General features: G+C 45.9%; 1 protein-coding gene across 1 annotated transcript; it reads right to left on the bottom strand.

Annotated features, from left to right (window-relative positions):
- Positions 1–14,359: 14,359 nt before the first annotated feature.
- Positions 14,360–26,931, bottom strand: PDCL3 (phosducin like 3). Its single transcript, XM_006166611.3, has 6 exons — positions 26,826–26,931; positions 24,171–24,300; positions 19,597–19,687; positions 19,194–19,337; positions 17,708–17,916; positions 14,360–14,721 (listed from the first exon to the last, which is right to left on the bottom strand). Exons 1-6 carry the CDS (start codon positions 26,829–26,831, stop codon positions 14,579–14,581), a joined length of 723 nt encoding a protein of 240 aa, XP_006166673.1. The 5' UTR covers positions 26,832–26,931; the 3' UTR covers positions 14,360–14,578.
- Between the last annotated feature and the right edge of the window lie 950 nt (positions 26,932–27,881).

Below are 27,881 nucleotides of genomic sequence, written 5' to 3'. Positions count from 1 at the left end.
AGGAAATGTGTATTACGAAAAAAGTATGCATGGTAATGTAAAAATAAATAAGTAATTTTTTAAAAAGTATGCATGGATTTCAAAAATAAATTTTGCACCAAAGAAACTCAAACCTTAATTCTGTTTTTCCACCACCTTTTTGAAGGCCCCTGTTACTCATTTGTATTTAATTATCTTGCATTGTCAGAAAAGTCATGACGCATTTTTGCATAGGAAACAAAAAATACATTGACTTTTCTGACAACCCAATAATAGTCATCTTTTCAATAGTATCATCTATATTTTACAGTCAAGGAAACTGAGCCCCGAAAATTAAGTAACTTGCCCAGTCACACAGTTACCAAGTAACAAAGACCGCATTCAAATCGAGGTCAGGGAGCTGCAGAATGTGCTCTTAAACCACTTGGGGGCCCTTTGCTTTCATTCAAATCTTTTAATTCTAAACCTTAAGTATTGACTCTACCTACAACCTCCATTACCCACTTAGCATCCTTGATTTCTGTCTGGCTTTGGCAAGTTGTGATCTGAAGCTCCAGGGAAATCATTTTGCATACTTTGAAACAAATCTAACAAAAGGGACAGCCTCTCCTGGAAAGGGCAAGTTCATTATGCACCTTGCAGACCAGCCTCGTGACTCTTGGTCCTGACCTGATTTCCTGCAGACCCCAGGCAGGGGCTAATTTACCTCTCATGCAGCCAGAGATTGCTTCTTCAGCTGCAAGCCCCTGCTTAGCAGTTGTTTTATTTGGGTACACATCGAGTTCCCCGAGTTCTCAAGTGCTTCCTCAGCAGGCCTGCTGTCTCCTAAAGAGGACACTGCATGCTAGTGGCCTTCCAGGGCCTTCAGGAGCTTTTAGTGGCTGGATTCCTTTGCTTCTGTGAACAGTTATGCATACCCACTAGCACATCCTTTGTGGCCTTCAAGCGGAAACTCTTCTTCCTAACTCTGCATCTGCCATTTAAAAGTTTTTTCCTGGAACCATGGGGTCAGTCCCTGACTGGGGTGCCATTAGATGGTGCAAAGTTCCCTTACAACAGTCTCTTCCACTCCAGGTATCCATCAAAAGTTAATGAAAACTTCCCCTAGATCGATCCTCTCCGAACAAATAAACGCCGAATAAAAATGGCCTGACTTCATACCCATCTACTATTTTATTTGCAGAAAAAAAGAGACAAAGTCATTAACTTAAAAATAATTGCTGATGGGGCCAGCAGGTGGCATAGTGTTGACGTCGCTGGACTCCCACGTGCCTGACCGTGGATCAAGTCTTGGACCTGGTGGCTTGAAAATCATGCCAAGAACATGTGTATGCATGCTGAAGATCCTAGAAGGATAATGGAGGGGAAGGGATTGTGGTGTGGCCATCCCCCCAGTGAGTGATTTCTTACTTTCCCTTTCTCTGTCTTTCTTCATGTCCCCTATAGCAAAAAATCTCTCCACCCCTAAAGCAATAAAAAAAATCTAACTGCTAACACAGGGACTTCAGACATCACTGATTCTCGCCTCTCTCTACTCCAGTCTCCTCTGTCCCCATCTCATTCTCTTTCCTCTCTGCTATTATTTTTTAATTTGTTATAGGATGTGTGTGCTCACCAGAGACAGACACAGAGAGAGAAAGAAGGTGAGAAATCACCACCCGGAAGGATGGCCATGCCACAATCCCTTCTCCTCTATTCTCCTCTCGGGATTTTGGGCACGCAGACACACGTGCCTGGTGTGTTTTCCTAGCTGCCAGGTCAGGGACTCAATTTGCACAGTAGGTCATACAGGACACAGCTGCCTTAGCCATCGTGTCACCAAGCTGGCCCACCCCTTTCTTTCTTTAAATTCTGGGCTCACTGGATTTAGGGTAAGAACTACCGAAGGTCACAACCATGAGGGGTCTTCAAAAACTTCATAGAAAATCCATAGTATGAAAAAAAAAATACGTGGATTTCAAAGTTGTTTTTTTTTGTTTTGCATAAAAATAAACCTGTACTTTAATTCCATTTCCCACAAACATTTTGAAGTCCCCTTGTACAGTGGAGACTAGGAGAGTTCTAGGCTACACCTATTTGGTAAAAGTGATGCTGCTACAAAATCACGGGAAGCAGATTCCATACAACTCAGCATTCTTGTATGTATGTATGTATGTATGTATGTATGTATGTATTTATTTATTTATTGTCATAGGGCTCATGTATTACCAGAGAGAGAAAGTGAGAAATCACCACCCGGGAGGGATGGTCATGCCTCAGTTCCTTCTCCTCCATTCTTCCCTGGGGGCCCTGGGCACACACACAGAAGCGTGTAGCATGATTCTCAGCTGCCAGGTCCAGGACTTGAACCACGATCAATGTCATGGAAATTAGTATTCATTTTGAGGGTCAGCCCTACAGTGCAGTGGTTGCATGCTACACAGAGAAAGCTGGATCCCACGTGGCCAACCAGGGTTGAAGTCCTAGTCCCAGGGGCTTGAGAGGAAACATGCTGGGCTTGCATACATGTACCCTGGATCCAAGTGGGATGGAGATTGAAGGAAACAAGACTGTGGTGTGACCGTGTCTCTTAAGGGGTACTTTCTCCCCTGTCTTTCTCCTTCTTTCTCCCTCGCTCTCTATTTCTCTCTCTCTGTCTTTTTCTGATACATACATATTTCCTCTAGTATTAAAACCAAATCATTCTGAAGATATTTCTTCCCCCATCCATTGTTTTGGTTGAAGAGATTTTTGCTATAGGGTGCATGCGCACACCAGAGACACAGAAAGACATGGAATGTGAGAAATCACCCCCGGGGGGATGGTCACACTGCATTCCCTTCTCCATTCTCCTCTTGGGATTTTGGGCATGCACACAGGTGCACCCAGCGTGAATTTCAAATCTCTAGGTCCGAGCCTTGAACTGCAGTCGACCATGTGGGAGTCCAGCAAAGTATCCATTACTCTGTCTGCTGGTCCCCATCCATTGTTTCTTGATTGAAGCATAGAAATGTCACCACCTAGCACTGAAAGTTCATTCTCCCGAGATCTTTTGGTGCCCTGCATGTGTTGGGCAAAATGTAAGCATGGGATCTGTGGAGCCGAAAGTTAGGAGGGGTGAAATGAGAAGCTGAGGGGAGGAGACGCGACCCTCAGGTTCAGAGGGCTCCCGTCGTGCTCCGCATGCTGTCCCTGTCTGCTTCTATTTGTCTGCCTCTTCCCATCCTGACCCAGTTAAAAACAGAAATGCGCCTCGAACCCCAGTGACCTTCGCCCTGCTCTGCTTGAGCGTGGGCTGTACAATGTTCTAAAAGAACGCACACCTTAGAATCTCCAGAGATAAAGAGAGAAGCCCAGCCCAGCGCGTGGTCTGGTGTCACCAAAACCACTTCTCTTTTTTCACACGGAGGCCATGCCCGTAATTTAGAAGGTGAAGTCTTTTCAGAGGGCCAGTGAAGTCTGAGATAAGCTCATCAGTTGAGATGCACTGGAGACTTTAGGGAAAGGAAAGTCAACGCAGAACAGAGCCAGCATTTCATCCTTGTGGAGGAGAGGTGTCTTAGGAAGTGATAAATAGCACTCCGTAAGAGCTTAAAGGCCTCCTGTGTTTGATACTGAAAAACCTCTACTGGCTACACCACCAAGCAAGAGATGGCCCGGCGGTGGTGGTGGTGGTGGTGGTGTTGGGGGGGCATTTGTTAGCATCCTAAGAAATGTGAAAGGGTATAGGAAAAAAAATAGATTGTCCAAGGAGGATTGTGTAATGATGGCTACATAAAAGGGAAGAAAACTGTATGAAGTTCCCCGAATAAGGACATTAAAAGATGTAATTTAAGATTATCCCCAAATTGTACGACAAACTTACCTTAAGAGTTTCTGGGTCATGTGAAATTCAGTTTATAATTGCAAGTGCTAGACCAAACAATCTCAAATTATGTTTCTTTCTCTTTCTTTTTCTTTTTCTTTTTTCTTTTTTTTTCCTATAGGGCATGTGTGCTCATAGGAGAGACAGACAGAGAAGGAAAGTGAGAAATCCCCCCCTGGTGGGGATGACCATGCCACAATCCCATCAGCTCCATTCTCCTCTCTGAGTTTTGGGCACACCTGCACATGCACTTAGGTGTTCCTCAAGCTCCTGTTCAGGACTCCAACCGTGTGGTTGGCCATGTACCTTCACCATCACGCCACCTGCTGGTCCCAAATGAACAGATCTTTCCTGAGACCAATGTCTCGACAGTTTCCAAACATAGGATTCTGATGATGATGTTGATTACTTTGATTACAAAAGTAACAACCTAAAACATTAACAAATTCTTCTAAGTACTTCACACATCTAGGCCAGTTTAATCCTCACAATAACCGTCGGACTGGGTTCTTTCTCTAGACGAGAAACTTGAGGTGCAGGCCATTAAACATACTCTAATGACACGAGAGGCCCACGAGCTCTGCCGTGGGTGATGAGACAGAGGAAGCCGTTTGCTTCAGCAAGGTCGATCCCTCAGGGTTCATTTGGAGTCACTCCAGGTTTCAGGGTCTGGTTCTCAGCCCGACATACTCCAAACTGTTCTCTGTTAACTCAGAGGTAATCAAGTGGCAGGGATGGATTCAAGCTGTGAAAGTTGTCAGGATCAAAATGGTGTCAGTTCAATCAACCCTGACTAAATGGAGTTGGGCAGAGCATGAAGGGAAGGTTCTCATGACAATTGTGTAAAAATGAGAATTACCACAAAGGACTCTGCAAAAAAACACGCCGTTGCACAAAGGCCATGGCAACCTTACACAAAAAATATTTCTGCGAAGACATCTGCCCAGCGACTGCCTATTCGGCCTTAGACTGGTGCTATTTTCTTATTGATCCTTGTAGCCAAGGAAAAGTACTCCAATATGACTTATGTAATCCCCTTCACATTACCTTTAAAAACCGTCTTCCTTCACCTCCCAGATATTCCCATTACAATGCCATTACAATATTTCCCCAAAAATATGACTTTCCTTTAGAGGGTCGGTCTCTCCCTCTTTCCAATATTAAGGCTGATGGTATAAACCAGCAACATTTCAGATTTAATTACAAACCAGAATATTGAGTTATTAATTCTGAGTTTCCTAAACTTTCATTGGTCCATGGTTCAGTAGTGTTTCCCACTGTGCCCCTAAGCCAAAAGGAAGACCTAATAGTTTCTTTTATTAACTAGAGCTGAACAACTTCATAAGCTTCAATGCCCTAAAAATTGAGCTGCTTGAAAATGTTATCTATGAAAATTAAAAGGAAAATATCATCCTGTTATTATCGATGTAGGTTGAGTGTCTGTCAGGCACTGCGCAATGCTCCAGCCTTGGAATTTGATCACGCTCCGCCACCTCCTTCCCTGCCCACGTTGATTTCTGAGCTGTATCTGCTTTTATCACAGCAACTGCCAAGAGCTCAGCTTCGGAAAGATGTGACATCACCAGAGGAATGTATCACAAGCTAATGTGGAAACCGTGAACTCCCGGGAGCTCACAGTCCTGTGCTACTTGATGAACTGCCGTGTTTCCCTCCGAGAATGGAATAACTTGGCCTGTGAACTGGCTGCTGGGGTCTGGAGTGCTTCCCGCACTGTGCGGCCACCGGGCCTTCATTCACACGGAGAACTAAGGCTGCTGTTGAAGAGCTAGAAAGGCCACGTGTGCGGGACTCCTCACATTCAGCCCCAGCACAGCCGGAAACCAAACCAGAAAGCATTCGGGCCCAGAGGGAACCTGGTGCTGACAGATCCACCCCAACACTGATCCAGATGTCGCTGTCATTAGCTTGTGTGCGTTACACCATTTCCTCAGGGATCTCAAGTCCCCGCTGGAGCATAAAGGTTGGAAGTTCTTTGTTTTTTTATTTTTTGCCATAGGAACATGTGGTGCTTGCTGGTGAGAGACAGAGAGGGGAAGTGAGAAATCGCTCCCCAGCGTGATGGCCAGATCACAATCCCTTCCTCTCCATTCTCATCTCAGGATTTGGGGCATGCCCTGCGTGATTTTCAAGCCGCCAGATCCAGGACTTGAAGCACGTTCAGCCATGTGGGAGTCCAGCACCTTAACTACCACGCCACCTGCTGGCCCCATAGTTGAACGTCTTTGTACTTTTGTGTAACATTTGTTAAAAGGCAAATGATGGCTTTGTTCATCAGTCAACTTTTGACTAACTACAACTCTTTATGTAAATATATGTATATTTTGGAATATTTCTCTTTTCTACTTGTTTTTAAATTTGCCAGAGATGCACATGTTTGCAAGAGAGAGAGAGAGGAGAGAGAGCAACCCCTAGTGGGGTGTGGTCAGCCTCAATCCCTTGTTTCTCCACCCTGTCACAGGTGTACCTATTATGTTCCTCAACTGCCGAGACCAGGTTTCCAATTGCATGGTCAGCCATGTGGGATACAGGTCCCTTAACCACCTGGCCATGGGGCTGCGCCTGAAATGTTTATTTTATTTTATTTTTTAGTGAGATAGAGGGAGAGATGTAGGTGTGTACTTTTGACAGGATGTCACCATGCTGTGATCCTCCATCCAGCCTCTTCATTAGCTGGGACCACAGACACATGCTACTGAGTCTGGCCTGGGAACCAAGCCCAGCCTCCCATGCAACAGCACCGTACCACCTACACTGTGCTGACTGGGCCTATTTCTTTAAAAAAAAAATTTTTTTTAGGTTTTTCTCACAGGATATGTGCACTCACCAGAGACAAAGAGAAAGAAAGTGAGAAATCACTCCCCCAGGTGAGATGACCACGCCACAGTCCCTTCTCCTCCATTCTCCTCCTGGGATTTTGGGCATGCACACACATGTACACGCACCCAGAGTGAATTTCAACCCCTCAGCTTTGGGACTCAAACCTCAGTTGACAATGTCCAGGCCCGTGCCGGTCCCTTTCTTTAAAATTCTTAAGTCATCATCTCATGGAAAGTCACTTACCAAAAAAAAAAAGAAAAAATACTGATTTTTAATTTTTCTTTAAAAGACGGTATTCACGTTTATTGATACTGAAAGAACAAGAACAGTATTTTTGTTATTAGGAAGTTGATTTTTTCAACATTTAAAATATCAATAAACAGATCTGCTTTCAAAACTGAAAAGCTAGAATGGCGGAGTTAGAACAACCTAATACCCCTTCACAGAACTGCATCATTTCATCCATTCTAAGCACTCGCCCTTCGTTTTTAACATCTCTGAGGTCAGGGTGCATCTCACAAGGCTGTCTCCCAGGCAGTTGGCAATCGTGGTTAGGTTGTCCTCGAGTGCCACCTCCTGGTGAGATCAAGGAAGTGCCGGCATCAAAACTAGCAGAAAAGACTTAACAGGACATTTTAGAAATCCCTTAACCATACTTACCTGGCAGGGGGATACCATGATCACGAAATCCCATGATCACGAAATCCCTTAACCAATTTATTTCATTTCTGTTTTCTCTCTTACATATGCACAAGAGGGATATATGACAAAAATTTATGTTTGAATATGTCTAAGCAAGCTCACTCTTTCTTTTTAAAAGATTTTTTGTTCCAGGGCACATGCCATCACCAGAGAGAGAGAGAGGAGAGAGAGAGAGAGGAGGAAGTGAGAAATCTCCTTTAACCCATGGGGGATGGTCATGCCACAGTCCCTTTTCCGTGTCTCCTTTCAGGATTTTGGCGCACACACACACACACACATGCGACTGGCACGGTTTTCAAGCCACCAGCTCCAGCGTGAACCATGCTGTCGGCCCTGTGGGGCCCAGCCACCATCACCACCGTATCACTCACTGCTCTGGAAGCTCTTTCCAACATAAAGAGGACTTCAAAAGTTTGTGAGAAAATAAAAATTACCATAGAAGAGCATTTTGGTGCAAAAATATGAAAATCCATGCATAGTTTTTTCATAAGCTGTATTTTCTATGAACTTTTTGATCACTTGTCTTTCATCAACTCGAAAATGTGCTCTTTTCAAATATTGCCTATTTCTAATTTTCCTAAAACCCTAGGAGACGTGTTAGATCACCTCAGTCTTTCTTCCATGCCTTCAATCTAACGTTTACATTTCCACCTGTGTGTCTCTCTGTGCTAGTTACGAAGTCATTCCTTGACTCTGCCTTCCAGTTTATCAACACTCTCTGTCATTGATTGCTTTTCTTTTCTTTTTTTTTGGAGAGGTTTTTTCGCTATAGGGCGCGTGCGCTCGCCAGACAGACAGAGAGAGACAGAGAGACAGAAAGCGAGAAATCACCCCCCAGAGGGGATGGTCACGCCGCAATCCCTTCTCCTCCATTCTCCTCTCGGGATCTTGGGCACGCACGCACACCCGCCCGGTGTGAGTTTAAGCCACCGGGTCTGGGACACGAACCGCGGTCGACTACGTGGGAGTCCAGTGACATAGCCACTATGCTAACTGTTGGTTCCCGATTGATTACTTTTCTAAAAGATGTATTTTTTATCCAAGAAGGCCTTACTCTTGAGCCTTTTATTCAACACGTTAGATATAATCCTCCTATGTTTTATGTTTGAAAATTCCACTCTCCTTGCTCTGCAGGCCTGGTTATGTTGTCCCAGCAGCTTTTTCAGGGTTCCCTTGTTTGTGGCATCCAGGACTTTGTGGGTTTGGGATTTTTAAATTTTTTTTTTTGGAGAGGTTTTTGCTATAGGGCATGTGCGCTCACCAGACAGAGAGAGACAGAGAAACAGAAAGCGAGAAATCACCCCGCAGGGGAAATGGCCATGCCGCAATCCCTTCTCCTCCATTCTCCTCTCAGGATCTTGGGCACGCATGTACACGTGCCCAATGTGAGTTTAAGCCACTGGGCCTGGGACTAGAACCGCGGTCAACTACATGAGAGTCCAGCAACATAGCCATTACGCCAACTGCTGGTCCCAGCGGGTTTGGGAGTTTTGACTATGAGCTCATGGCCCTTGGAGGCTTACCTGTGGGCAGTGGTGAGGGCTAATGCAGGTGTGCTCTGGTAGGGATATCCAGTTGCTTTGGCCATGACCTTAGGGGCAGCACCAACTTAGGGCCTTTTTAAGAACTTGGTTTGCAAACAGGAGAAAATATAATAGAAGGGGAAAGGCCAGCTAAATATACTTGCAGCAGCTGATAGTGTTCAAAAGAGCAGTGAAACCTTCCATTCGCAGGTGTCCGACATCAATCTTTCTCCACGTACACAGAATGGCCTCCTGTCTGATGCGTCCCTCCGTTTTACCTAGGGTCGTTCCCTTAACTATCTGCAGGTCTTCCTGCTTCTCAGACCATAGTAGGCTCACACAGACAGGCTTGCATGCATCATGGGATTGCACCAGGTACATGACAACTCTGCCCCTTAACGGGGCCAAACCTAAAAAGGCTGAGAATGTCCCAGAGGATCTGTGGTATCAGCTAAGTGACAATGCCAGAGTTTGCCGGAAAATTCACGAAGCTGTGTACAGTCATGATGGAGGAGCTGAAGGAGACCCCCTTAATCGCTCTTTACTGTTTTATTAAGATATACAGACATTGTATTCATGCTGGGGAAATCCGTTTTGCAAGCTGTAATGATATACAGTGATTGATACACACACACACACACACACATATATACACAATATACAAACAAAACAAAAATAACTTGGTTTGAGAAGTTCCTAGACCACAGGTAGCATGAGAATCCAAACTGCAAACTTGTCTGAAGGAAGGCTTGCAGTTGACTTCTCAGAAACGACCGCATTCTCTCTCCCAAGGACTTCCCCTCACAGTGAGAGCTATCCCTTGGAACTCCAGCTGTTTGAAGGGGGATCTGCCATGAAGACTCCCGAACTTGGGTACTCCAAGGCTTGCCCCCTGTCACCTGTAGCCCACATTCCGTTCTAAGATGATCTCAACAGCACAAAGAAAACGAACTTAGTGGAACTAAGAAGTTCCTTATCTTTCTGGAACTCTGCTTTCACTTCAGTTTTTTTTTTTTGAGAGGTTTTTGCTATAGGGCACGTGTGCTCGCCAGACAGACAGAGAGAGACAGAGAGACAGAAAACGAGAAATCCCCCCCCGGGTGGATGGTCGCACCGCAATCCCTTCTCCCTCATTCTCCTCTCGGGATCTTGGGCACGCACGCACACGTGCCCGGCGTGAGTTTAAGCCACTGGGTGTGGGACGCGACCCGCGGTTGACTACGTGGGAGTCCAGCGACATAGCCACTACACTAACTGCTGGTCCCTCACTTCAGTTTTGAACTCTCGGAATCCTTTTCTTTCTTACCAATCCAAGGGACATTTAAAAACATTTTTTAAAAAAGTTTCTGCGACCAGCAGATGGCTTAGTAGTTATGTCGTTGGACTCCCACATGGCTGAATGAGGTTCGAGTCCCAGACCTGGAGGCTTGAAACTCACACTGGGTGCCTGTGCCCAAGATCCCAGGAAGATGGAGAAGGAATTGTGGCATGACCATCCCCCCTTGGAGGGTGTGATTTCTCACTTCTTCCCTCACTGTCTCTGTCTGTCTCTCTCCAATGAGCACATGTGCCCTATGGCAAAAACCTCTAAAAAAATAATAAATTTCATCCAAACTTTTGAGCTGTTATCAGGTGGGTTGTTCAGCGTATCTAGTCCTTCATACGTTGGAAATAGGAGTTAAAAGGCCTGGTTCATGACGTTACTGAAAGGCAAGTATGAGGAGGAGCAGGGAACAGAGACTAGTTTTCTGATTCGTCGAGTCATTTGACATTGGCGCTCAGGAAGCTAGAATGGCTGCTGTGGTGCTTTTCTTTGACTAGTGATGGGCAGGTGTCTTTATCAGGAAATGTGTCAGCTGCTAACACCTTACAGCCCAAGTAGGCTACAGTCCCGCCTACACGTCTGGGGGAAAGAGGTGACATTTACGAAGGCCACAGGTCAGTCTGTCTCTCTTAAGAAGACTGTCTGGAACCTCCAGCCCGTTTCTGTCCATTTCCATTCACAGCTCGAGAGACTGGGGGTTTCATCTTTTCAGCTGGCCCCACTGGGGCTGGAGTGGAACCAGGGAGTCCTGGATACCTGGAGGACAATTAGAAGTCTCTACCACAAGATCCTAAAGTTTAGCCTGAGGGCCCCACGACACAAGAGACTGAAATCAAGATGAACTATGGCTGGAGCCCAGTCCTAAAAATGCAGGAGAGAATTTGGTCCAAAGAAGGAAGGGAGGAGCCAGAGGATGGGGCAGCAGGAAACTGGAGTCACGTGGGAAGGTCCTGGGTTCCTATTGCAACGTCTCCCTGCACAGCCCAGCCTGGGCTGGCTGAGGCTGGGGGTGGATCGTGGTGTGAGCACACTGTTGGAGGTGCTGTCTGTCTGTCTCTCTGCCTCTCTCTTTCACGAAAGACATAGATAAATGAGCTTAAAAAAAAAAAAAAAGGGCAGAGAGAGAGGGATTAGACTTGGAGAGAAGACATAGTCTCCCTTGAGACTGAAGGGAACAGGAAGTGCAAGTGAAGCTGCCATGCAGGTAACGAGGTGAGACCAGACACTGGGGGATTCCTTGTGGTGGGCAAGAGACAAGGTCACCCATGGGGGTGGCTGAGCAGGGAGCCACCTGCAGAGTATGAAAGCACATCTGCTCAGTGCATACAAGCCACACCCAGGTGGCGTGCTGGAAGCCACCTGCCACGAGTTGGCTGTGTGTGTAGCAGCTGCTTTCCGTCAGCAGGACAGTCACTTTCCTGGGGGCGCATTTCTACAGCAGGCAACGCAATCACAGCACACTTTGCCTGTCGTGCTTGAAAAGGAGTTTGTCAAAATCTGGGCTTGTGGGCTTGTTCTCTATCTCTATCTTGCTCCTAGAAAAAATAAATAACTTTTTTTTTTTGAGAGGTTTTTGCTATAGGGCACGTGCACTCACCAGAAAAACAGACAGAGAGACAGAAAGCGAGAAATCACCCACCCCCCACCACACCGAGGAGGGATGGCCGTAATCCCTTCTCCTCCATTCTCCTCTTGGGATCTTGGGCACGCACGCACACGCGCCCAGTGTGAGTTTAAGCCACCAGGTCTGGGACTTGAACTGCGGTCAACCTCATGGGAGTCCAGCGACATAGCCATTAGGCTGTTGGTCCCCCCCCCCTTTTTTTAAGGCAGGGGAGTCAGTCAACACAGCAGTACAATGCAATACTCTGCAAGGCCATCCCATGAGAGGTTCCTGGGTCCAGTTTGGAGCCCTCTCTGAGTATGCCGAGGACACGGTACCAAGGATCCAGGACTGGCTGACCCTAGGGGTGGATCACGGTATCAAGACACAGTTGGGGGTGCTGTCTCTCTATCTCTGTCTCTCTCTTACTCATAAAAAATACATATACTTAAAAATATTGGGGGTTCTTCAGAAACAGCAGGTAGCCTAATGGCTACATTGCTGGACTCCCATGTAGTTGACTGTGATTTGAGTCCTGGACACAGCGACTTAAAACCCATGCTAGGTATGTGTTTGTGTGTGTCCAAGATCCCAGAAGGGACTGTGGCATGGCCATCCCACTGGTCCGGTGAGTGCACATGCCCTATAACAAAAATCTCTTAAAAAAAAAAGTATTTAGAGTTCTTATATAAGAAATTTGAATTTAAAGCTGGAGGTGACCAGAAAGCTCCAGGCATTGGTAACAGAGGCACTAACCAGCCCTCTCTCTCCCGAACACCTTTCACAGCCAGGACAGCTCGCTAACGTCCTCTGAACCCTGAGGAGGCTCTCCGCTGAGGGCCTCTGCAGAACAACGACCTGCCCCCCAAGCAGGACTGGAGTTAACCTTACAGTGAGGCAGTTACATACACCCCTCCACGTCCTTTTCTCCTCCACAAAACACGGAAGTCACAATCGACTGTACTTGAGCCCTAGTTTTCCTCCAGTTCCCTTCTCCCACTCATCCACTCTCTGGATTTTCTGAAATCTTCTCTCACTGATCACTGAGCAGCTGTCACACGAATCAAAGCGGCCCCGCAAATACCTGGAGAGGGACGGGCTGCGGGCTCCACGTTGAAAGTGGCCTGCTGCTCTGGTCGCTGTGTGCTCTGCCCTGCACGCACTTCATCAGTGCTCTCAGGCCAGCGGCCTCGAACCTCCTACCCTGGATCGTGCTCCTCCTGCACCTCGTCATAGGGGCCGTCAACAGAAAATCGAAGGCAGCTCTCTGGGCCAGCAGATGGCGTGGGGTGGCGGTGGCTGGATCCCACATGGCCTGCTGCGGGATAAGGGCCACAGCCCTGGCTCTCGTGTAGGTACAGAAGCAAAATCACCCAGACGCCGCTGACAGGTCAAATGGGTCACAACTGCTCGCCACTGTCAGAACGAGAAATTGTTCAATAAGCTCCGAGAACTCCACGCTGACTCAGGTTTTCTTAAGACTCAAACCAGCATTAAGCCACAGTCAACACACACAAGAAAAATTCCTCCAAGTTCCCGGTTATCAATGTCGCTTTGACAGGAAGGGGTGAGTACAAACAGGTTTCTGGTACACAGAACGTCTTGTTTTTTATTGGCTAGTTAAGATACAGTTTATCTACCTATATGTGGGCTTATCTTCATCTCCAAGAAAGAATCTGTGGGCTTTGTTACAGTAATCACGGTGAGCTGGCATCTCGTCTGAGATAAATACTGTTTTAACTAGAGAAAACACTTAACCCGAGAAATATGGCAGTAAACTGGGACCTCTGTTACTGCTTTGATAAGACTATTTTTTTTTTCTTTTTTTGGAGAGGTTTTTGCTATAGGGCGTGTGCACTCACCAGACAGACAGACAGAGAGACAGAAAGTGAGAAATCACCCCCCAGGGGGGATGGTCATGCCGCAATCCCTTCTCCTCCATTCTCCTCTCGGGATCTTGGGCACGCACGCACACGCGCCCGGCGTGAGTTTTAAGCCACTGGGTCTGGGACGCAAACCGCAGTCGACTACGTGGGAGTCCAGCAACATAGCCATTACGCTAACTGCTGGTCCCAAGATTAAACTTTTTAGTTTGTTTTCAGAGAAAGAGAAAGGGAGGCACACTTTCCTCAGTCTTCACACTACAATCTCCTTGCCTGTCACCCTTGCAGCTAGCCAGGATCCGAGGTGCGAGGTGCACTGGAACACCAACCTGGAGCCCTCCACACGGTCTCCACCACTGGGCACAGTGCCCCTGCCGTTTCTGTCACTGCGGCTGGGCCAAATCATTGTCTATTTCTTCCTAATAGATAGATACTAAGAATTTTTCCCTACTGTTCATTCCTGTATTTCATTTAAATGGATAATCCTCTTACTACCTTTGTAAAAATAAACAATGTCATGTAAAGCTAGTTTGCAGTTTTTTCACTATACATTCACCTTTTAAACTTCGGGTTTCTTTCTATATAGTTATATATTAAAAAGTGGTTGTACGGCTTGCTGAAAATGTAAGTGAGGAAAACGTAGACACTCCATACCAACAGCTGCTTTTTATTTGTTTTAAAAGGAAATGTTATTAATTTAAAAAGAGAGTTCCAAGAAATTTAAAACTATTCCCACCAATGGTTATTTCTGAAATGTGTAAGATCTGAAACATAATTATAAAAAGCTAAAAACCAAAAAAAAGCATTCTTGCTTTCTCCCTTTTAAAAAGTCCTGTGGTTTGTCACATGAAGAAAGTTCATCAAGTCTCAATGGCTGTGACCTCAGTCACCCTCAGAATCACTGTCCCTCCTCAGGGGGACGGAGCACCGCACGGAAGACAGCAACGTGTCTTCAATCGGCTTCTTAGGGTTCTCCTCCAGGTCTGTCTTGATTGCTCCAGACTCGGATAATTTCCACTCCAGCTCTGCGTGATAAAGCAGCAAGAACCACATTAAGGCACTGAACTACAGTCTCCTGACCCTACGTCCATCAAAGCACAATGTTTTCCTAAACAGAATATACAACCAACATTTGATGGTAATTTAACATCAGTGCCATCATTTTAAGGAGCTGGGGTGGGGGGAAGGGACAGACATTAAAAAAAAACACACACACATACAAAAAATACTTTCATTTTTTTCAGAAGATGAATCCAAGTAAGATATTATATAAACTAGAACCTATATAGAACTCAAAATACAAAGAATGAATTTACCCTCTAATTATTAGTTTCCCAGCTTGGACAATTTCCCAGGAAGAAATCAGTATGAAACATTAAAAGAAAATCATTTCCACAGTCCTGCTGGCAAGCGAATCATTATCTAAGTTTAGGTAACAAAAGGACGTTCTTCGGCCTTGAGTCTGATACCCCAACCTAGTACAGTCAAAGGATGAATGTATGATGACACCCGAGAACTGATACACTTGTTCCAGGTAATTAAGAAAAAAAAAACAGAGTACCAGAAAGTAAAGAACCGTGATTGAAGACTGAGCGCCTACACTTCACTCTCTTATAATCAGTGAACACACACGTGGGATGAGAACTTGTGACAAATCTAGTGATCGAGCTTTCTGCTACAGAAAAGAACCGGCCAGAACCCAAGAGATACTAAAACCAGCAGCGTGACTAAAAGGCGGATGAACACAGAGATGCTCTGCTGACTGCGAACTCTGACAACTGAGTTTCCTGAAGTATTAATATTAATGCCATTTATATTTATACATAAGTATATATTGCCTGTATATATAATTATACAGAATTGCTAATAATTAATGTAAAGTGTTCTATAAAACAGAGTAGAATAGTGGCCCCAGGGGGAGATGGCGGGGGTGGGGGGGTGGAAGTATACATGGGAGACTTTAGTAAAAGGGTACAAATTTCTGGGCTACCAGATGGCACAATGATTAAGGCACTGGATTCCCACATGGCAGACTGTGGTTCAAGTCCCAGGGCTGGCAGCCTGAAAATGATACTAGGTACATGTACGTGAATGCCCAAAATCCTGAGAGGAGAATGGAGAAGGGATTACAATAGAGCCGTCCCTCCCAAGGTGGTGGGTAATTTCTCACTTTCCCAATCTCTGTATCTCTCTGTGAGCATAGGCACCCTATGGCAAAAACCTAAAAAAGAAAAAAAATGGATACAAATTTCCAATGACAAGATACATCAGTTCTGGGGATTTAATGTATATAGCATGGTGACTAGTCAGTAAAACTGAATTATATACTTAAAGATTTCTAGAAAAGCAGATCTTAAGTATTCTCTACACAAAAAGAAAAACGTGAGTGACAGATGTGTCAGCTAACTTGACTGGTACTCATTTCACAGTGATATCAAATCACCATGGCATACACCTCAAATACATACAATTAAAAAAATTCGACCATACTGAAAAATGCTGGGGAAACCATGTTCATGGAGATGAACATCCAGAGTATTTTCAGCTCTAAGTGCCGTGGCTGAATGTTCCGAAGTCTACAAATTTCTTGAAAAAACTTAGTATTTCTGGTTCTTACTCAAGAAAGAACTTACTTATCTATGTTTATGTATCCACGCATACGTATATATGTATATGTACTTAATCTACGTCCATTTACACACAGTAGTTGTTATAGAAATTCACTAATCCTCATTAAGACTATACCTCTAGCTGTACACCTAGTTCTCTCCCCTCATGGCATGTTCAAAAAAGGTCAAAGTTGGATGCAAACATATATTGGTCTGAAATGCTAAGTGACTTTGAACACTGGAATATGTATAACAGATGTATCTCATGTATGTGTATATACATGTAGGTACATGCTTATACTTTTTCCAGTGGTATGTCTTGGTGGTTCAGTATACAGTCATGTTTAAAACTATGTTTTTAGGCCCAGCCATGGTAGTGAGCAATAGCACAAGGCTCTGAAATGCTGGAAGCCACATGGAAGATCCGGGTTTGATTCCCTGGTTGACCCATACATACCAGGCATGCACGTGCATGTCTATGATCCTAACGGCTAGGACATGCTGAGGGACATCATGGTGACCTTGTAGGGGGTGCTTGTCTGTCTGTTTCTCTCTCTCATGAAACAGAAAAACTTAAAAAATTCTGGCCTCTGGTTCTCTTCCCCTTTTCATGAGGATATGTATTTTGGCATCTTTATGTGTAACAGGTAGAAAGGAACTCAAAGTCACATCCTATTGTAGTGAAGAGGCAGAATTAAATAAAATTTTAACTTAAATTTAAAAACTACTAAGACATGAAACTAAAAGTATTTCTATAATATATATATATATATATATATATATGTGAATTAAAGCCAAAATGAATGCTGTGATATTCCACTGTATTCAACTGCAGACAAATAATATAACATATATCGATGTCAATTTTATTTATTTTTTGGGGGAGAGGTTTCTGCTATAGGGCATGTACACTCGCCAAAAAGACAGAGACAGAGAGACAGAAAGTGAGAAATCACCCCCCAGGGAGGATGGCTACAGTGCAATTCCTTCTCCTCCATTTTCCTCTCAGGATCTTGGGCACGCACACATGCCTGGTGTGAGTTTAAGCCACTGAGTCCAGGACTCGAACTGTGGTTGACTACAGGACGGTCCAGCGACATAGCCATTACACCAACTGCTGGTCCCTCCAATGTCACTTTTAAATACAAACACACATACACACACACCCCTACTTAATCCACTGTGCCTTCCTTTTAATTGAGAATTTCTAGAGGCCAGCTGAAACTACTCCTGATGGCGTGCCTGAGATGAAATGTGCTTCTTTCCTTACAACGATCACCCACCCAGATGCACGAGTGAACTAGAGAGTCGCTGTAGCACATGTCCAGGAGGCAGGTGCCCTCCTCAGCAGGGACACCCCCTCCCAGCTCTCAGTGCCCTGCCTTCTCCAGGAGCCCCTTACCGTCTCTTGTCAGGTTCATGCCTCCAAACACCAGAGGACCAATAAACTGAGCTTTGATATCACCTCCAAGGTACACGAATACTGTGGGCAGATTCCTGTCAGGGTAGTTGGGTATGCAGGTTGTTGAAATGGCTTTGATAAATTTGACATCGGGAAACTTTCTGGCAAGTCCACTGAGGTGCTGATTTATCAGGGCACAGAGGGGAATCCTAAAAAACAGAAATAGAAAACAGGCGGTTGTGAGTCTGCATTTATATAGAGCATAGCTCAACTACCCTTCTACCCTACACAACACCTCACAGCAGCCTCGCAAGTGAGTCTCCTACTAACTCAGATGAATTAACATTTTTAAAAACCTTCTGATACTGAGTTCAGAGAAAGGGAAGCACTTAAAATCCAAAGCCCAACCTAATTTAAAACAATCATAATTCAAAAATATGAACTCATTGTACAAGATAACTGCTAGGTCCATCTATAATGTCGAATCGAGAGAACACTGAAGATTTAGAATGCATGAAATAGGTCAGGAAGTATTCCCTGCTGTAAAGGAATCCCATCAAGCACTGGACTCTCTAGTTTAGAAAAAGGCAGGGCAGGCGAGGACACTGCAGGACCAGCGCATCACTCAGCAGACAGCTACTGTACGGGTCACACACACCAGCCACAGCAGTGACTTACTGGTCAGCTGACGGCACAGCGTAACACAACTAGACCCACGAGGGAAGATCCTAGGGCCTTCCTGTATATACTGGGTACAAGGACACACCGTGATCCAGGCTAAGTGAGGCTGGGAGTGGATCATGTCATGGGGACCCTGCTGGGGGTGCTTCTCCCCCCCACCCATTCTCTCTCTTGGAAGAAATAAACTTAAAAAGAAAAAAGAAAGAACTCACTGATAGAGAATTTTGAAATACCAGAGTTCCTCCAGAGGGAGAAAAAACTTAGGAACTCCTTTTCAATACAAGAAAAGCAAAGTTTTCATAGCTACTCTTTAAGAAAGCCATCTGAATTAGTCACAAATACTAATTTGAAGATCTTTTTTTTTTTTGGAGAGGTTTTTGCTATAGGGCACGTGCGCTCACCAGATAGGCAGAGAGAGACAGAGAGATAGAAAGCTAGAAATCACCCCCCAGGGAGGATGGCCACGCCGTAATCCCTTCTCCTCCATTTTCCTCTCGGGATCTTGGGCACACACGCACACGCACCTGGCGTGAGTTTTAAGCCACCGGGTCCAGGATTCGAACCGCAGTCAACTACATGGGAGTCCAGCGACATAACCATTACGCTAACTGCTGGTCCCGCTAATTTGAAAATCTTAAGATAAATCTTAAGGCATTATGTTTGGGCAAACCAGCATCAAAAACATGCAACTCAGAATCAAAATAAACACCCCAAGACAAAAAAAAACCTTAAGATGAGTTAAGGCCTAGATCTTCAATAACAAATTCAACTAACATTTTATAGACAGCATGAAAGATTTGCTCACCCTTGCTTGTAAAGATGCAAGATTACCCACAAGCCTTCACCAGCTTTGGTAACTTCTTGAACATAATCCTTTCCTGAGATCTCCAAAACTTCTCCAAATTTATTCTTTAGTTTGGTTGCTTTCCACTCAGCCAGTCTTTGCTGCCTGTAGAACAGAAGGAAAGATATTATATACACGTATGTGCACACATATATTCATCTTCCAGAAAGCAGTTCTTATAAAGCTTTGAGTTTGTTTATTTGTCTCGTGATAAAAATCTAAGATCAGTTTATTCAAACTTGCAATACTATTATTTAATTTTAGTCCTTTTCAAATGTTACCTCAGCTGGAAAATTAACTTTCCAAAGGACACATATTTTATTATGATGCAAGAAAACAAACAGTCCCCCTGTGGAACACTAACCTGTACATTTCGATAGCACGTTCATCCTCCTCATTAAATTCGTCTTCATTATCCTCCAGCTCTTCCAAAGTCATATCTTCGTATGTTTTCACTGATTTTAGTTATGTTGGAGAAAAAATAAATATTTAAAAAGTGAACCAATAGGCATTTGAGTTTCTCCTCCGCTGTTCTCCTAAAAATGTGCATATAATACCAGAAACCCCCTAACCCACCTGACCAAAAATTACAGATGGTATTTCTCTAGTAAACAGCAAGTTGAGGGGGTTTTAAAAAGACAAGATTTCTGTTAGGTACAGTCAGGCTTGACGGTCTGAACTCTACACAACAAGGATATGAATGAGAAATTTCCCAAATTCATAAAACCAGAGAGTTGTATGGGGGTGGGAAAACTTCAAAAAGTTCATAGAAATTGTATATTGTGAAAAGACTAATAGCAGCTTTCAAATTTTTTGCACCAAAATAAAACTGTGATTTAGTTCCATTTTTTTCCCATAAACTTTTGCAAGTCCCCTCAGATTTACGGGACATCACCTGATCCAATCGTCAAGTACAGTCTTCATGGACTGGGTTGCAATCCGTGCCCGTATCAGCCAAGGGGCCAGGGAGGAGACCAGTTGGTGTGCTCCCTTAGAGTACCATTCCTGAGGTTAAAGGTAATGACCACATACTTCTTGGTTTTTCATTATGAACGGGAGGATGCTCTATCTTTGCTGGTATCTAACTGCTATGAAATTTAAATCTTATTTTCTATTGCTATAAACACTCATATTTCTTCTCTTTTCTTTTTTTTTTTAGGTTTTTGCTATAGGGTACATAAACTCACTGGAGAGAGAGACAGACAAAGAGACAGTGTGAGGGAAACTGAGAAATAACCCTCCCAGGGTGGGTGGCCTCAGTCCCTTCTCTTGAGCTTTTTGGCACGCATACACATGTGCCCAGCATAATTTTCAAGGCACTGGGTCTTGAACTGGAACTGCTGTCAGCTATGTGGAAGTCCAGCTCAACCACTATACCATCTGCTGGCCCCCACTCATATTTCTTGACATAGAAACTGGCTTTTGGAGACCAGCAGATGGTATAGGGGTTACATTGCTGGACTCCCATGTAGCCAGTTGTGGCTCAAGTCCCAGACTTGGGTGCTTGAAACTCACACCAGGCATGTGTGCGTGTGTGCCCAAAATCCTGAAAGAGAAATGGAGAAAGGATTGTGGTGTGGCCATTCCCCCTGGGGGGTGATTTTTTTGCTTTCTGTCTCTCTGGCAAGGGCACATGCCCTATAACAAAAACCTTTCTTTAAAAAACAAAACAAAACTGAGTTTTGTTCCCCTTACTGCCTATCACTTCATGAAACAGTTTCTATCAAGGTCAATATCGATCCTTACTATTACTACCTTTTTTTTTTTCTTAAAGAGAGATTTTTGCTATAGGGTACGTTTGCTTGTCGGAGAAACAGAGAGATAGAAAGCAAGAGATCATCCTGCAGGGGGGACGGCCACACCACAGTCCCTTCTCCTCCATTCTTCTCTCAGGATTTTAGGCATGTATGCACACATGCCCCACGTGAGTCTGAAGCTGCCAGGTCCAGGGCTCAAACCACGGTCGACTACATGGGAGTCCAACGATGTAATCATTACGTCATGTCCTGGTCCTGACATGTGTTCTCTGAGAGCCCATGCATGGAGAAGCGGGTAGGGAAGAGCACTTATGGGGTGTGGTTGTGCCATAATCCCTCCTGTTTCATTTCTCCCTTGTGATGGGATTTCAGACATGCATGCACATGCACCCAGCATGTTCGTCAAGCCACAGGGGCCAGGATTCACACTGCATGGTTTCCCATGTGGGATCTTGTTCCCTTAAGCACTAGTAACCAAGCCAGTTGACCTTTCATTTCTTGATGACAGGCAGCATTTGATCTAAGCCACCTCTGCCACCTCTTTGAAAACCATTTCCTGTGGCTTCCAGATGCCCCTTGTCCCCACCTTTATGGCTGCCTCCCCTCTCTTCTTATACACTTAGCTAATTAAATTCTCCAGAGTTCAAAATTTGAGGCTTTTCTCCTCTATCCCAGCCCCTGGTGATTATATCTAATCTCAATGGCTCCAAATACTATCAATATGTTGGCAACTCCCAAATTCATGGGGCCAGCAGGTGGCGTGGTGGTTAAGGTGCTGGACTCTTTTTTTTTTTTTTTCTTGGAGAGGTTTTTCGCTATAGGGTGCGTGTGCTCGCCAGACAGACAGAGAGAGACAGAGAGACAGAAAGTGAGAAATCACCCCCCAGGGGGGATGGCCACGCCGCAATCCCTTCTCCTCCATTCTCCTCTCGGGATCTTGGGCATGCACGCACACACGCCCAGCGTTGAGTTTTACGCCACTGGGACACGAGTCACAGTCGACTACGTGGGAGTCCAGCGACATACCCATTATGCTAACTGCTGGTCCCAAGGCGCTGGACTTATACATGGCATGGCAGACTACAGTTCAGGACTGCAGGTCCTGGGCCTAGTGACTTGCTTTCCTGCTTTTTCTCTCTCTCTCATCAAATTAAAATAATAATAATGATAATGGGACCAGCAGATGGCATATTGATTATGTCGCTGGATTCCCATGTAGTAGACCATGGATTGAATCCCAGACCCGGCGGCTAGAAACTCATGTCAGGCACATGTGTGTATGTGCCCAAACTCCCAAGAAAAGGGACTGCGATGTGGCCATACCAACCCCCTCTGCCCCCGGGGATGATTTCTTACTTTCTGTCTTTCCAGCGAGTGCATGTGCCCTATAGCAAAAATCTCTCACGAAAAAAGAAGTAAAATTTTTAAATTTATGCCTCCAGCCTAGACTTCTCTGATTCAGAGAAAAACATACCCAACTGCCTCCTTAGCACTTCTGTCTGTCTACTAAGACTTGAAGGCTGGCATGACCCAGAGTTCCCACTCTTCCTCCAAACCTTTCAACTCAGCTGGTGATGACTCCATCCTTCAGGCTGCTCAAGTCCAAGGCCTTGCCATCACCCCTGTCTCATCTCTCACACCCCTCACAGGACCCATCAGCAAATCCCACTGGCCACCTTCAGACTCTATCCAGACTGACCGTTTCTCAGCACTTGCACCAGCTCCACACCCCTCCACAGCAAAGGTGTCGCACCTGGATTACTGCAGTGGTTTACAGAACTACTGCCTCCCTGCCTCCCACCCCAGTCCACACCCAATAAGGCAGCAACAGAACAGGCTGTCAAACACTTGAATGCTTCCCACCTCATTAGGTGTAAAAGCTGTGGTCCTAACTAGAAACTCTAAGTCCTCAGTGGTTAGGCCCCTGACGGCCTCTCTACACTGACTTCTACTCCCCCAGCCATACTGGCCTGCCAGGCCACTTTTCACTTGCTCAACTCACCCTCTCCAGGTGGTCTCAAATGTATTTCCCAACTCCTATACCTCCTGTGAATCTATTCAAATGTCCTCTTAACCTCCTCTCCATGAGGCTCTCTAACCCTACCTAGAACTGGCTCACTTTTCTCCCAGCCCCTTCTCCTGCCTGATTTCCCTAGTGACTGTTGACTCTGTCTTCTCCAGTGGATAGAAGTTCCCCGGGGGTGGAGAATTCTGTTTGGCTTGTATACAGCTAAATCCTCATTGCCCAGAACAGTTTCCGACACACAAGAATCACTCCAAAAACATTCCCTACAGGAACACTTTCTATGAAATTCTTCCTTAAACCATCACTAATGCATGAACAGGAGGTATAAGTGTCAGTTCCTGTGATGAGTGGTTCTCAAACTTGAGCACGCATTTAGGTAGGCCAGCAGGTAGTGTGGCAGTTAAGGTACTGGACTTTCTCATGGCTGACCACAGTTTGAGACCTGAACATGGCAGCTTGCTTTCTCACTTAAGCTCTCTATGGTGAGCACGCATGCCCTATGGCAAATTAAAAAATAATAATAAAAATAAATATATAAAATAAAATAAATAATTGTTAAAAAAAAAAAAAAGAAAAAGAAATCCTTTAAGGCACTTAAATGCAAATTCTTGTAGCTGATCCCAGATCTTCTGATTTATCAGTAGCAGGGGTTGGGGTGTTTCTCCCAGCATTCCAAGGAATTCCCACTCAGGTGGCATGGCCACATAAGAGAAAACCTCTCTCGGACCTGTACAGTATAAACACCTAATGCTTCTACAACTTAAGCTATGTTAGTTTAGTATTCTCAGTGTGGCAGCTGGTAGCTCATAAAAGACAATAAAATATAACCTTAGGAGAACACAAGTACAAACTACTTTGGATCAATATCCATGCCATCATCCAAAGTGAATCACAGGTCAAAAGTCAAGACTCAGAAATACTTGCTTCAGGATTGTCATGTGCTCATCTGACACACACAGGACTTGTGAGACTGAAGGATGCCTCTGAAATCTGCCTAAGTCTACAGCCCAGGAGGTGAAGGATGGAGAACCCACAGACAGGATCACAGCCACACTCCAGCCTGACACCTGACTCTTCTCAGAGGCTCCTTCCACTGTACCTGTCAGAGGCTTAAGGGGTGTTTCCTATCCCACACGACACAAAGAGCAGGCTCACCCACTGACTGCTGGAGGACTCGCTGCTCCTCCTCTTCCGCCTCCTTTTCCAACTCTTTCAGACTCTCCTTTGAGGGCAAGATGCCCTTCTTCCGTAAGATGTCATTCCACTCGGTGTCTGCATTGGGGTCCTAGAACAGCAGGGCCACAGCTACCGTGAGTGCAGAGTCCAGGACAGAGGGTGCCATGTGGGGAGAGCAAGGTGCCACATGGGAAAGGAACAGTGGGAAGGGGAGCCAAGCCAAATTACCCTGTGACCTTCTACTGAGAAAGTGTCAAAACAACAGCCCCATAGCCCTCCTCTTCCCTCTCCCGGAAGACTAAGCTGTTCTTGAGGTAAAAATCAACATCAATGCTGATACCAAGGCTTTGACCTGGCTTCTGTTCAGCATTTGTCCTTTTCAGAGTTTATTCATTTCCTTCGTAAGACAGAGAGAAGGTGAGAATGTATATTCAACATTTTTATTAATGACTTGCAGGCATTCAGTCAATATTGAAGCACCTATTATGTGTAAATTGCTGTACTAGGCAACAGAGAAGCAAGAATGTCCTGCTATGGTCAAGTGGAAGGGACACAAAGAATGAATATTTACACAAACTATATTTACACACGCACACAGCGAGTGCAATGATAAATAAACTGCTGGTCTGGAATGTTTTATGGGACTCACAATCCACAGACAGACAAGGATGTTCTCTAGGGGAGGTGACATTTAACCATCACCAGAGGATGGGAAGGAACCAGCCATGGGAGGGTGAGGGCTGAGGAAATGACTTCCCAGGCAGAGGGACCAGCATGTGCAAAGAGCCTACAAGCAAAGAGCTTGTGATATTTTGAACATCTCAAAGCCTTGAGCGGCTACAGCAGAATCAGAACCACAGGAGTGTCTGAGACTGAGCTGAGAGACTCCTCTAATGGCCAAATATCAGAGGAAGTGCTCCTAACAGCTACCGCTTATTGAACACTCTTCCAAGCTCTCTCCTGTATCCACTCACTTACTCACAAGCCTGGGAGAGACATTTCCATGCTAGAACAGAAGGTCAAATCTAGCAGGATCAAATGTCAGAAAGATAAATGTCAAAGCAGGCTCTTGCATTCTGAACTCAGCTCCCAAGCACTGGTTTGCATGTGCTATCATTTGAATATATTCCCCCTAACCAAATGTATATTTCACCCATTAAGAGGGTGAAAACTCAGATATGATTATAGTGACCACAGGAGGAGCCTTTGGGAAGCGATTAGGACTAAAGACATTTAGGCAGAGCCCCATGACTGAGCCCTGGTGAGTTTATAAGGAGAGGAAATGAGAGAAACATGGACACAGACCACTCTCCGCCCTCTGCCACGTAATGATGCAGCCAGAAGACCACACTCCACCTCACCAGAAAGGGTCCCTGGATATCCACCTCCAAACCGTGAGCTGAATACATCTTTATTTCTTTATATCATCCATTGTCAGGTATTTTTTGTTATTAACAACAGAACAGATGGCAGAATACTGCTAATGGAACTCAGGCTTGGTCTGGAATAAGCAAGCAAGGACCGGTGTGGACAGGGCCCTGGGATAACCAGGCTCTAGCCCCACCTCTGGGTCAGTCTTGCTGAGATAAAGCAAACGATGAGCAAAATCCTGGTCAGGAAAGGCCTCTGAAGTGGTGTCCTTTTTAAGCAGGGACTTGAAAGAGTGCACAGGGGGCCCAGCAGCTCTCAGGCCTTTCCTTCACCACGTAAGAGTGTCTGGCTTGTGGCTGAGTTGTACTGATTTGTAGATGATCATCCCCTCCAGTCCTCAGACTCTCTCCCCTGCCAAACCCCACACCTCCATTTCCTTGTTCCTGGATTAGAAGAACGTATTAGGTTGAAAAGTTGGGAGACTGAATCAGAATCCTGACCAGAAGCAGATCAGGAAGGGCTGGGTCCTTGGACAGTGATAAAATCTGTTAAAGATTTCTGCTCCTACAGGTGTCCTTTCTATAGCGTTTTTATTAATTTTCTTTGGAAATAGACTGTAGTCAAATTCCAGTTACAAAGAAAGAGTAAAACTAGGGGAATTTTAGTTTACCCGTTTTAAGAAAGAAAAAACATTTTGCAGAGGGGCCCTCAGGCTCAATGTGGAACCCAGGGAATCAGAAACGAAGAGCACCCTAACTGAACACCAGCGCTGGGGGGGTTGGGGGGGGGGTAACTAAACTGTCACTCAGCCTTAACTGGAGCCAGATTTCGGGTTTTACGCGGTGGGAACTTCCAGGCAGGACCACTACTACTCCAGCCTCAGGCTCCTTAACTGCACAGTGGGGTCCTTAACACACCTGTTAAGTGTTCATTAAGGAAGGTACTAATAGGGTGTAACTTCTGTCCGGTGGGACTGGCATGCCCTTCACAGACTCCAGCGGGGACCGACCTCAAGGACAGGAATCCCTAAGGGACAGAGATTAGGGCACACGGAACCCGGGGCGGGGACGCCCAGCTGTGGGTCCCAGCGGGACCACGCCCAGCCCTCCCGCAATGCGCCTGCGCAAGGCCTTTTCTCGCGTGGCTCCCACGTGCCTGCCGCGTTCGGCGCTCCCCGCAGGGCCGGCGCCCCTCGGCGCGCGGACCCAATTGGACCAGCGAGCGACCGCAGCCCCCAGGGCCTGAGCTCCACGCCTCGCTCACCTGCATCTTGCCTCCAATCGCTCAGGCCAGCTCGCCGCAGGTTCCCCCGCCCCCTAGCCCTGTTCCGCGCACGCGCGGAGCCGCAGCCCCGCCCCCTTGTCTTAGCCTGACCTCACCCCGCCCCCTAGGAGCGCACTTGGAGGCGGCAGCAAAGGCTCTGAGTCTGCGCCCGCTGCCCCAGGAGCCAGCGAGGAAGCTGTGCGCATGCGCGAGGCAGGACACGCCCACCGCCTGTCGGCGCGGAACTGCGACGACCCAGGGCTGTTCCTGGATGCTACCTTATTAGGGCAAGGTGTTCCTCGAGGAGCGCAGGCGCTGGGGCCAGGCGGGGCCCAATGAATTGGCGCTTGGGCCAGCCGACCCAAATCTATAAAGAGGTCACGGCTCTCCTCGACTATGAAGTCCAAAGTAGAACTGCATCTCCAAGATCTGACACTACAATTAAGAACCTGCGGGATCGCCTTAAATTCACCTCTACTGTTTCAGTATCGGATAAGGCACTTCATTCACAAGACATGTTACTGATAGACTGCTGTGTTCTGGACATCATTCTGGGCTCTTTGGGCCGTGATCAAAATAGACAAAAACAGATGAAAATCATTCCACTTGATTGAGCCTCCGGAGCGCCATAGGTGCAAACGATTGTAGCCACGTGGCCTGCACACAGGTGGCATTGGGTAAAATCCAGTCTACCTGTCAGCGGCAGGGGCTGGGCTCCAGGACTTCTGCCCAGGAAGTACTGTGAGTTTAAGAGAGCGGTATTTCCCCCTGGTGTGGAAGGAAGTGTCCTGGCAAGGAAGTGGACACGGATAATAGAGTTCAACACAAGCGTGGGGTCTAGGCGGGGTTCCCAAACTTGGCTACTATTGGAATCACCGGAAAGCCTTCTCCAAACAAATCCCTGGAGACAGGCCCGAGACTGATAACTTAAGAAAAAAATAAGTGTACTTATCTCTTCTGAGAGCAAGGGAGAGCACGCCACCCCCACGAGGGCCCCTGGTCTGGGTCCATCCCCAGTCTCCGCTGTTCTGGAACACAGGTACAACCCCCCCCACC

The sequence above is a fragment of the Tupaia chinensis genome, unplaced genomic scaffold (genome assembly GCF_000334495.1).
Source record: "Tupaia chinensis unplaced genomic scaffold, TupChi_1.0 Scaffold144276_1, whole genome shotgun sequence".
In the NCBI taxonomy this organism is placed as follows: Eukaryota; Metazoa; Chordata; class Mammalia; order Scandentia; family Tupaiidae; genus Tupaia; species Tupaia belangeri.
The sequence above is the reverse complement of the archived record's forward strand: the minus strand, read 5'-3'. Positions and strand labels throughout refer to the sequence as shown.

What these genes read in the sequence shown, in the direction of transcription:
- PDCL3 (XM_006166611.3), bottom strand. An exon ending in AGTCCTCCAGCAGTCAGTGG is followed by an intron (nt 19,688 to 24,170) that starts GTGAGCCTGCTC and finishes AACTAAAATCAG; the next exon opens with TGAAAACATACGAAGATATG. An exon ending in CGTGCTATCGAAATGTACAG is followed by an intron (nt 19,338 to 19,596) that starts GTTAGTGTTCCA and finishes TCTGTTCTACAG; the next exon opens with GCAGCAAAGACTGGCTGAGT.